Source organism: Erithacus rubecula, assembly GCF_903797595.1.
Source record: "Erithacus rubecula genome assembly, chromosome: 4".
NCBI classification, from domain to species: Eukaryota; Metazoa; Chordata; class Aves; order Passeriformes; family Muscicapidae; genus Erithacus; species Erithacus rubecula.
This window is the reverse complement of record NC_136686.1, coordinates 41,870,723-41,883,021: the sequence shown is the minus strand read 5'-3', so window position 1 is coordinate 41,883,021 and position 12,299 is coordinate 41,870,723. Positions and strand designations below refer to the sequence as shown.

General features: G+C 38.4%; 1 protein-coding gene across 2 annotated transcripts in view; it reads left to right on the top strand.

Moving 5' to 3' along the window:
- PDZRN4 (PDZ domain containing ring finger 4) overlaps positions 1 to 5,162 on the top strand; it is a 226,566-nt gene extending 221,404 nt beyond the window's left edge. For both annotated transcript variants that reach the window (XM_079304158.1, XM_079304157.1), the window contains one exon: positions 2,978 to 5,162. In XM_079304158.1, coding sequence (XP_079160284.1) covers positions 2,978 to 4,504 — 1,527 coding nt within the window. In that variant the 3' untranslated portion in view covers positions 4,505 to 5,162. The remainder of the gene's footprint in view (positions 1 to 2,977) is intronic.
- The last annotated feature ends 7,137 nt before the right edge of the window (positions 5,163 to 12,299 follow it).

Here is a 12,299-nt window from a genome sequence, read left to right as displayed (position 1 = left end):
GGGGAATCACACCATCCACTGGAGCTATGAAACCATTCTCATTGCAGCTACCAGTGGCCAATCTGAGTATCTTCAAGCTCCCTGGCTGGCTATGAAAACCAGCCTTGATTTTTGTTAAAAAAAACTTAGTCCTCTGTCATCATGAATCTTGAGAGCTGCAGGAATGAATACACTATCAGAATATCCTTCCAAATACAAGTCTGTTTTACAGTATACCACATTTAATGTGAGCTGTCACAAAAAAATTGGTACAGTTTGCGATAGAAGAGTCAAGTAGATAGTCATGTCTTTTCTGTATGTTTTTGACTTACTCCATAGAATTCAATCAAGAATTGTATCTTCTCTATATGGAATAGTCCAATAAGCCTCAAGGAGAGATGTAATTCTCCATTTTTTATAACTCATTGTGTTCCTTTCCCTTTACAACATCATGGTTCATTGTGAAGCAGAGATAATTTTCAGAAGAATACCATACGTTTGTCATGCAGAAATTCATATTGGTATTGTCAAATATATCAGAACCTATTAAGAAGAAGAAAGAATTGGATAAAAAACATTATCCTAGTTCATTCAAAGCTGAAATACAGAGAAAATATCTGGGGGAAATTCCTCTTTTGAGAGAAGCCTGTTTTAAAACACCAGCATTGTTTGCAGAAGAGCATCTTCGCTTCTAGTGAACCACTGAAATCAATTCCAAATTTCCCTCATGGTTTGAGTACCTCATGGTTAGCTTGCCACTGGAGAATCTCTCCCTGTGACCAGCCTCCCTCTCACTGTCAGAGACTGACCAGAGAGCCCAGCTGTGTTTGTTAGAGCCTTCAACTGAATCATACTGCATTCAGACTTTAGTAGCAGTCTGGGTTTTGAATCCCAATATATATCATAAATTGTAAAATAATAGAATAGTGCCTGAATTCCTGCAAGATTAGCCATTTTATAGGCAGGAATTCTTGCTGGAGCTGAAATGCAGAATCTTTTGAGGTTCATTTATTGCTTGATTGTACGCACCGCTGGGTTTACCTTCTCATTATCTGAGCTCTCTCTGCAAAGATGAGGCCTAAGGAGCCCTTTGGTATTTCAAACAGAAGTAATTGTAGAAGAGATTGACAATGTATGTTTGAAAACAAGCACATTGTTTGAAGTAGATAACACCAGAAAAAGCAACACACTGAAAATTGTGTATTCTCTCTTGTTTTTCAGAAGAGATGTAATGTGGAATTAGGCTTGTTATCCTTCAAAATAAAATTAAAATTATCTCATTCTGTAAAAGACTGCTCAGTTTGCACATGTTTAGGAGCTCTGGCAAGCATGAAATGTCCAGGACAAAAATTCCAGGGGCTACCTTACTTGAGTCACAAGTGGATTTCTTAACAAAGTATATCTCAAAAACATGCAGTACAATAAATATCTGCATTACTTTGCATTTTCTTAATTGATTTAGCTGCAAGTATCCACATACCAGGGGAAAATTTAATGTGATATGGCTGTCTGCTTTAGTTTGAGAAGAATCTGATTGTATAGGCACTTGGTTTTTTTCCTGAGGGAACCCAAAGTCACTATCTGACATTCAGACGCCTGTGCTATAAACACTTATATTTCATCAGATCAATCCCACTCATCTGGTTTCTACTTGACTCTAAAGAAGGGCTTTGCTTTGTTGGCATCTTTTGTGTGTGCATGTTAATTTCAGATTATGTAACTTAAGTAGATGGCAACGTATTATATTCAGTCTGTAAAAATCAAGTTGAAGAAGCAAAGCTTAAATTATTGATGAAAATGGTGTGGAAAACAAGAGCTACCAGTTCTGAAAGTGTTGATTGCATAGACCTCAACTGTAAAGTCTCTTCCCAACACCTATACAAGTAGCCTCATTAAGTGTTTTTTTGCAGAAGTGCTCAAATATATGCTTTGGATGGTGTGGAACCATGCAGAAGACTGGGTGCACTGTACCTTTTTTCACTCCTGATTATTAGTCATTATACATAATTGTGCAATTATGCCTCCTGAAAGAGATATGGTGTTTAGTTGGTACTGTGGGTAGTAAGGTACTTGGTCATATAAATTGCACTCTGCATATTCTTTGCTTATCTGGTTTGAAAAATAAAGTGTCTGTCTCTTCAGAGAGGTGTTATCTCACATTCTATGGAATATAAATAGGTTGAGAGTATAAATAGGTGAGGTACAATGAGTGGAGTGCTAATCAGCAGTCAAAAAGCTTGACGTACTCAAGGCAAAGCTTTCATTGTTGTTCTGCACTTAATGCTGAATTTTTTATGTTTTTATTTTTAAGGAACATAAACTCTAACAATGGAAATAAATTATTTTTCAAAAAAAGTTTCCATGGATGGAATGGACTGAGATCTTTCTGAGCAAAATCCTAGAATCTGAAATGAACACTTCTTCAGAAAAAGGCTACTGAACACAAGAAGTGTAGGAGAATGCCATGGAGGGTGTAATGGAGCAAACAAAAGTTCACTGTTTAAAAAAAGAAACAGTAGTCTTTTTGCACCCTGTTAGGTTGTAGTAGTCATTGCTTCTTTGGCTGCTCATTGCTTCATTGGCTGCTTGCTCTGTTTGTTTGAGGTGATACCAATACTGAAGCCTTCTCTCAAGTTTGAGAAGATTTCAGCTCCACCAGTTTCTGGCGATAATCCAGAATCAAAAACAGCTCACCATCTGGTGATCATTATCTTTAAGCATTGCAAAGAGATGGCTAAGCTAGAGAGGGAAATACTTCTTTCCAGACTTCAGAAGCTATGTCCCTAATACTGTAACTCACTCTGCTCAGTATGGAAACCACAGCATGACTCTCAGAAATCTTTAAAAGCTATGAGCCGTAGGACTGGTTAGTGATCTGTTTTAGTTCAGCTTAAATCTGATCTCAGCTGTTTAAGCAAAACAGAGCTGGAAAATACTCTCCTGTAATATGATCTGCATGTGATAATCCTTTTGGTTTACTCTTTTTTTTTTTTTTTAGCCAAAGAAACATGAAGAGGAAGATGGAACTACAGACACTGCAACTTCATCATCCAACAATCATGAGAAGGACAGTGGGGTGGGACCTACAGATGAAAGTCTCAGAAATGATGAGAGCTCAGAGCAGGAAAATGCAACCGAGGAGCAGAACAGTGCTACCCTGCAGAGCAAACGGGGTCTGGACCACAGCCAGGATACATTAGGCAGTGTTGAGCTCCAGTGCAACGAAAGCTTTGTGTCTGGGGAATACATTGAATCTGATTTCATAGGAAACCCAGAGGAGGAATGTGAAAGGTTTCGGCAGCTGTTGGAACTGAAGTGCAAGATTCGAAACCATGGGGAGTATGATCTTTATTACTCAAGCAGCATGATAGAGTGCAACAGAAGAGAGCAAGATGGGGTGGAGCATGAGCTGCAGCTACTTAATGAGGAACTGAGGAACATTGAACTTGAATGCCAGAATATTATGCAAGCTCACCGGCTCCAGAAGGTGAGAGATCAGTATGGAGACATTTGGGCTTTACATGATGAAAGTTTCAGGAATTATAACACCAGCATAGATGCACAAAGAGGCAAACTGGATGACATCATGGAGCACCCTGAGAAATCTGATAAGGACAGCTCCAGTGCCTACAACACTGCTGAAAGCTGCAGGAGCACTCCTCTGACTGTGGAACGATCCCCCGATAACTCTCTCCAGAGGGTGATCAGCATAACCAACAGGAAAAACCTGAGGACCACAATTGTTGCAAATCAGTCATCCTCAGGACAAAACAACAGGGAGACAACCTCAGCCAAAACCAAATCCAGTGAGCAGGACAGTGCTGCTGAGAGCACACTGCTGGCATCAGAAAGCAGCAAATTCACAGACCAGGAAAGGCAAGGCAGTGAGCACATTCCCTATTTGTCTCCATATCACAGTTCCTCTTACAGGTACGGGAACATACCCGCTCATGCTAAGCATTATCAAAGCTATATGCAACTGATCCAGCAGAAGTCTGCTGTGGAGTATGCCCAAAGCCAGCTCAGCCTGGTGAGCATGTGCAAAGACTCGCAGAAGTGTGCAGAGCCCAAGATGGAATGGAAAGTGAAAATAAGGAGTGATGGGACGAGGTACATCACAAAGAGACCAGTTCGAGACAGAATCCTGAAGGAACGTGCCTTAAAAATTAAAGAGGAGCGCAGTGGGATGACGACAGACGATGACACGATGAGCGAGATGAAGATGGGTCGCTACTGGAGCAAAGAGGAGCGCAAGCAGCATCTGGTGCGGGCCAAGGAGCAGAGGAGGCGGCGGGAGTTCATGATGAGGAGCAGGCTGGAGTGTCTTAAGGAAAGTCCACAGAGCGGCAGCGAGGGCAAAAAGGAAATCAACATTATTGAACTGAGTCACAAAAAGATGATGAAAAAGAGAAACAAGAAAATCTTGGACAACTGGATGACAATACAAGAACTGATGACACATGGTGCTAAATCCCCAGATGGCACAAGAGTGCACAATGCCTTTTTATCAGTTACTACTGTATGAACACAACTTCTAACAGAGTATACTACCAGTTTAGGTAGAGTACAATTGCCTCGTTCAATGTGGCATTTTTATATATTTTGTGACTGTTTATAGTTTGATCTTTTTGTAAGCAAAATGACCTGGTATTTTTCATTTGTTTTTCATATAACGGTACCTTCTTTATCTGGCAGTCTTTCTTTATCCTGCAATATATTCATATTATTCATTTGTAGAAAAAATAGAAAAGTAAAGCAAAAAATTTCTTAACCTAATGCATATCTTGTAATTTAAGATCTGGATTTATTTCTCTAATTTTGCTTTTTGTACTTTAGTAACAATACAATACCAAACCAAAATGCTTTATACTGTATCCTGGGCTTAACAAGTTTTAAAGTTTTACATCTTAGATTAAATCTGTTCATAAAACATATGCCACATTCCATCATATAGATAAGAATGACATTTTTCCAACTGCATATTTTACAGTACATTTTATCTGTAAATTGTAATTGTATTTGTCCAAGTAAAGTGTAGTGGGCAATTCTCCTGTGTTATGTAGTGGCATTGGTCTTGTAGCTGGGCAGTATGTGATAATTGTGAAGATGAAAGAGAAATAAATTATTGTTTATCTTTAAGAAAAAAAAAAAAAAGAAACGAAGCATTGTTTTATTTAGATTGAGAATTTGCCTTTAAGTATAAGCCATTTCACTATGAATAATATTTACAGCATACAGAAATTTCAAGAACAAAGGGCACAATTCCATAGGATATTTCTTATGAAATGGCTTTTAATTTTGCAGAACACATTGAATGAATGGGTCTTTCTGGCTTTTCCTTACCTGTTATTATTAGTTAATTAAAGGATTCATTGATAACATTACTGTGTGGTAAGATGTTAGGTAATTTCCATGAGTCCTCTCCCTGGCTGAGCTTGCTATTTGTCCTACACATACAAAACATGAACACAGCATATGCCTAATTTTGAGCCAAATCTCATGCAAGAAAAATTAGCAATGACATTTTCATAGAACATGAGTTTAGGAAAAACAGAGAATGAAAAGCAACTGATTGAGTTAAGGGTGTAAAATTACTGTTGAGGAGCATCCAAGTCATTTAAAGAGCCTCAGTGGGAGCTGGCTGGAACTCAGGAGCAATGGCAGCTTGCTGTCTGGGTGCTGGATGGGCCTCCTGACTCTCCATGCAGCAGAGGCACCTCTGCTGCCTCTGGGGCATTTCTGAGCTGCTGCAGCAAGCTGGAGTGACTAGTCTTGGGTAGTCAGTGGGGTTGAAAACCTGACCTAATAGCTCCATTTTCATTGTCCCTGTGCTTGACTCACAGAAGTTCCCAACTGGTTGCAGTGCTTTCCATAGCAGGATTAGGTGCTGAAGTCACTTGGCATCAGGCTTTAAAAGATATGCTTAAAGTTGAATAAGGACACACTATGGTATTTCCAAACTACCAAATTCTGGGTATCATTCATTTGTTTTTAAACACTTTTGGCATTAGTTTACATTGGCAGTGCTCTTTGCATCTCCTAGCATATAAATACCTTAAGAACACTGCTCTCCAAATGCTTAGAAAAATTACACCACTGCCAGTTCACAGTTTGATAATCAGAAAATACTCTCTTCAAGACTCAGGGAGACATCATGCTAAATCCTCACTAAACATACAGCTGTTCAGGCTCAATGAGAACCTCCACTGTTTTCTTTAAAAATAAATTTTAAAAAGTGTGGAATCCCTGACCAGAAAGGATCACTATATTGCTTTCAAGGAGCTGATACCAAGCCTCTCTCCAGGTAAGCCTAGGAATTGTCTTTGACCAACCTAATTTAAGAAGGAGACATCAGATATGTCTTCTGAGACATCAGAGCCCAGAGGTTTGGCTGTTTCCCTTATTGCATTCCAGTAATCACACTTAAACACAGATCTCCTTCCTAGTATCAGTTCAGCTGCTATCAACTCAAGACAATGGCTACTGTTAAATCTTTTCCTTAGATACAGTGCTTACTGATTTTCTCCCATTATTAAATCATGACTCAGAGCTCCCATCAAGCTAGTGTGACACTCATGTTCAGAGAACAACATAAATCTTCAGAAAATGTAATATTATTATTTCATCACTGAGAAATTAAAGTAGGAAAATCCATGTCTAACTAGAGAAAAGTCCTAACTGGAGTGTGGTGAGAAGTGGAGGAGAAGAGCTAAGCAATAGATAATAATTAGAGAAACAAATAAAGAATAAACAATATTTATAGTATACTAATAGGCTGTAAATGGAAGTATGTCCAAATCTGGGGAGATCTGTCAAATCTATTGAGACAAAAGACAAAACCAAGAGGTGATACAGAGATACTGCTGGTAGCACATGTGATGTGATTTCTAGCTCAGCACATGCCTGCTAGAGCCCAGCCACCTTCTTCTTCACCTGCTGAAATATCATGTCCCAACCTAATCCTTAATCTCGGCAGTTTCAAGCAGCCCACAGTTTTCTCTCTTTTTTTCTTAATGGGGGTTATTATGCATAATTTTCCTTTTTCCCTGGGCAGTTTTGGTGAGAAGTGTTCATTTTTGCCTGGTGAAATGCCTTGATCATTCCTGCTAGCATGAATATAACCACACAGCCCCAGAGCAGGGCTGGAAGGCTACCCAGGGTGGTGGTGTGCAGGGGCTGAATGACAGATGAGGGTTTTACTGTTCACTGCTCTCAGCTGGTTTCTCTGCAGGGCAGGACTCTGCATTACACTTTCTCATTCAGCAGTTTTGTATCAGTGAAATCCAATGCTGACATCCCACATGTGGTTTATTATTCCCGCATATATTTTTTTCAAAATGTTGTAATTTTTACTGAGGAAGATAACATTTTAGCACCAAGGCAAATTAAAAGAAAAGGAACAAAATGCCTTTTATGTTATCATAAATTTTTAAAAACTTGTCTGTTGAGAACTTTTTTCATATGAAGGATCATAAAACTGCTTTCCATATGGAACAAGACCAGATCTTGTTTAGCAGGATTGCTCTGAGATAAAGAGCAAAAGTCAGTAGATGCATGGATATGTTACCATGGCCACATGGTTGCTGGAAAGGACTTAATGTTCCACTCATTCTTCTCCCAACACTGGTACCCAGCTGAGACCAGTGGGAGGTAATTTTTCCTATGAAGCCAACAAAATGGCCTTGAAAAAAGACTTGTACCACTTGACAACAGATTTAGGAGCTCTGCTCACCATAAGTTTAAAATTTGTGGGATCCCTGAATCATCCTTCCAATGTAAGTATCCTAAAAGGGGAAAGGGTATGATCATGACAATAAACTAAACTTCCATCAGATTTTTTTTTTATTTTTTTAAGAAAGAGGCTGGTAACATTATTTGAATTGAATACAAAGAGAGATGAAATCTAATCTGTGCTTAATACATTGCCCTGTGAGAGGGCACAAGGACCTTACAAGAGATGGTACAACAACTTCAGCATTAGACTTTCTGGATTCACAGGGATTTAATTATTCATTACTATCATGCTGCTTGACTTTATGTATTTGTTTTTGTTTAACTAATATTCATTTTCAACCTCCATTTCTTGGTACAAATTACAGAATAGCACGATTTTTTTTCATGACATGGCACTGATGTGAAAATATTTCTTGGTTCAAAGCTGGAATTGCCACAGGTTCTTAATCTTTAAACTGCTGATCACAAACGTGTATGTGCTAAGTGTTCTATTAATATCCATTTTATGCACCCACTGGTTTTTCAGAGTATTAAATGCCCTTCAGGAATGAGGATAAAATGAAGGTTATGGGAGCTGGCATTTGGCTACAGCAACACAGAATAGCTGTCAGAAACCTGGTGGTGTTACTCTCAGAGAGGCCAGTTGGCTAATACCTGGAGGAACTGAAAGAATATTGCAGAGGGATCATGAGCAGGTTTTATTATCTTTAAATGCCTTTGCTCTGAAACACGTTTCTCTGCTTGGATGGCAATTGCTGCATTTATAAGACTTGTATAGGCTTTTCCCAGATTTTCTGATGTTGTTAATCTTGTTCTAATGTCAGCTAGTACATGAACAACAGCAGTTTTGGATGACACCTCTGGAACAAGGTGCAGCCTGGGATTTGGGATGCACCTGACAAGGCAGCAAGCTTAAGTGTATAGTCCCTGGGCCCTTCTTGGGAGTGAGCAGTTCCTGTCCTTCCAGGAGAAGGGTACACCTCTACCTGTCAGAGCCTTCAGCCATGTGCAGTTTTCCTGTACCTGGAAATTAAGGATCTTGGCTTCTCTTGCCCAATTCATCTGGTTCTGAGCCAGGAAAAAATGGCATTTGTGTAGAGTTCAGAACCTCAATAGCTGCAAGATCAAGAAGGGAAATTACTCTATGTAAAGATTGCTTAGATGGAGCTCAAAGGAGGAAAGGATGGTCTTGTGTACTCCTATACCATCCTGGTGTGACAACTGTGGTAGTAGGGCTGAGCTACAGGCATATTGCTAACAGCTGACATGAGCTGTAAAGTAAAATGTATGTGCTGCTTTTCACAGGCACTCCCATGGGGAGGGACTGAGTCCTTACTCACTAATTAGTCTGTCTCATGCCAATATTCCCTACTGATCTCTTCTTTCTTCAGTAAATTTGGAAGATGTCCCAAAACAAAGATGTTCCTTTGGCATACAAAAATCTATAATTTGACAGTGTCATCCAGGAGATTACAATGTGTTCTGGGATACACTCAGATGCCAGAGAAGGGCCATCAGCAATGTTTCACAAAGATGCTGGCCACCTTCTCATCCAGACTAGTCCATGGTTTAGGTATGAGCTTCTGACTTATCTTTTTCTTTTCAACTTTTCCCTTTCCCTTTCCTTTTCCCTTTCCCTTTCCTTTCATTTTTCCTTTTTCCTTTCTTTCTGTCATTTCCTCCTTCTTCTGGAAGTGAGACTTCTGAACTTGAAAGGTAATGAATGTTTAAGGGGGACCTCACTAAAGAAGCTGGGTTTTTTCTCATATTTCAGCTTATCAATGCAAATGGAGGCCTGTGTCTGACTGTAGGTTTTCATCTGTAGTCAATTTGGGTGGTTTGGTTCATTTGGCACATTTCCTATGCCATTTGAAGTTCATTCTACAGAAGAGCTGCAAAAGTCTTTGGTGATGGCTCAGTACAGAGTGCATTTTTAAATGTTGGAGGAAAGGAAGACCTTTTAAAACATATGCTCACTTATTTGTGAGCCACACATACAAAAATGCATATTAACCCAAATGCTTTTATAATGAAGAGATTTGCTACAAACAGTAAATTGTGTTAATCTCTGGATATATAACACAAAGAGGTTATTCAACTTACAGTTGAATTTTAAGAACGTCCATTGCCCAAAACTCAATTTGGAAAGTGAGATATTGGTTCTACTCTTTGATAGATTTTAAACAATTCAGTCCCTATTTTTCTCTGTACTTAGACTGATACTAAACCACAATGATGCTAAAGTCTGTTTTGGCCTAGGAACAAAACAGTAAACTTCAATTAATGCAGTCTCTATGTTAGGTATTTATTGAGATCAGATGTTGGTCATCAAACCCCATGGCTTTAATACTTTGTCATCACTTAGGAGCATCTGCACTGCAATAAGCATTAGACATACTGTGGTATATGTTCTTCCAATACATTCCCAAAAGTATCTAACTTATTCCAGAGCACTAGGAGCAAATCAAAGCTGATGTCTGGCTGCAGTGACAAAAAAAAAGAAAAAAAAAAAAAAAAGCTTGAAAGCACAGAGAATGTTAAGTATGAAGTGAATATAGGAAACTCTCATCTTGACAGTGAAGAAGAAGCCAAAAGAAGAAAATTAAAATTGCATGATGGAAGATGAAAAGGTTGAAGCCACTGTTTTGACTACTGGACCTTGCAGAAAAGATATTTGGAGAAGGACTGAAAGAAAAAGTTAAGTGGGTGAATAGCACATGAAATTTGCCACTGATGAAAATATTACTTTCTTAGCACATCAAAGGCAATCTTCTTATTTTCATAAGTTATTTAACCCCATTGGCAATCTTTGCAATATATAAATTTCTCTGATGGAATGAAAAATATCTTCTTAATGGTGTATAGACACTATATAGAGAGCAGGTTGAACAGTATAAATATTCATATGAGCAAAAATTCTGTCAAACTCTGGACTTGACATGATATCTAAAATGAAAATATAACAAAGGTATTATGATTTTTGTCTCCTTTTTCTCCCCAAATTTGGGACCTGGCTGCACAATCAGGGTAAAGAAATGCACCTGGAAGATTGTGTTTTGGTTAGGTACAGGAAATTCAAATGAAAGCTTCTCAAACTCGACAGTTTAATTTACTTCTCTTAAGCTCTTTAATACCAAACTTATCAGTTCTCTCTGTTAGGCATTAACTTGTTAAATGAGTCTTAATTATACATAAGCAGATGGAGATTTGAATTAAAATTACCTTACACTCGAGTGGCTTTAGTTCATTATAACATATCTTCCTCTTAATCATTTAGGCAGTCTCATCATCTTTCATATATAAAGTTATTAAAGTATTCCAATTTCCATATTTCTTCAGATACATCCACTATTAAATGGCACATAATACACATTAGTTGGTGACTTATACCATTCAATAGTTAGTGAATTATTCATGTCAGTACATTCATTTTTACACTTTTATGCCATCTGTATTATTTTATTTTAAAGGGTTTATATTTACAGAATGTCTCATCTTTTACCTCATCTCAATTTTCGGTGCAAATTTGAATGCCTCACCATTTCTACGGGTGTGAAAAGGATTAATATCCACTGCAGGTTTTGCACTCCCGTTGTCTGAGGAATGGAAGTGGATCTGAAGTGGCTCCCACTACCAAACAAGTGCTTACTGGGAGGTTTGGGAGTGAGATAAAATAAGTCAGCATTATTCTTTCATCATGTTTTTGCATTATCCTAATCTCTGGATTCTGTAAAACCAAGATGCTCCTTAGAATTTGCCTGTCCTGAAAAATTAAAAGGGAAAAAATGCCTAAAAGAAAAAAAATTGAAACCTTTTGCTTTAACTGCATAGCTGATTTCTTTCTTTAGGAAGGATGTCCTTCGGAGGACATTTGTCCAACTAATTCAAGCTGGACCTCTAATTTTTATATAGCTCTAGCAAAGTAAAACAAGTCTGTCTTAAAGTATGTTAATACCTTTCAAAAAAAGGATACAAAACAGGTAACTGTGTATGAAATGCTCCACTTTTGCCTGTTTTGAAATAATCCTATGTGCATGTGCTGAGAGACTCATGTGTCTGTCTTAGACAGAGAAAAGCACCAAGTGATTTAATCAACTGGTTCTATGTACCTCGTGGGTAAAATCAAGAAAGAATTGGACAGAAAGTGTCATTTTAGTTCCAGTAAGCAATTTACAGCCATTCATAAAGGAAAGACCAGTGGGACTTTCCAGAGACAAAAGCATCCAATATTCCCTGCTAAAGGCAGCATACTATTCTCAGTATCCCTTTAGCTAATGTATTAACCAGGTATCTTCAGTCAAATAATGGGTCTATAATACAGAAATCACCGTGTTAGCTGGATGATGGAGAATGACAGCTCAGTCAAAATGCTGAGTTTGCACTGGCAAACACTGCAGCCATCATTGATCAAAGGGATGGGCTGTGAGAGGCTTCTGCAAAAAGAGGATACTGACATTTACCTGAATGTTTTTAGAAGGACAGGAGATCACTGCATCCTGGGAGTCTCACCAAGACACTTTGACCATGTGTCCATTTCACTGCCCAGTTCCTCTGAAAACACCCATGCCCTATAAGATGTGGATTTG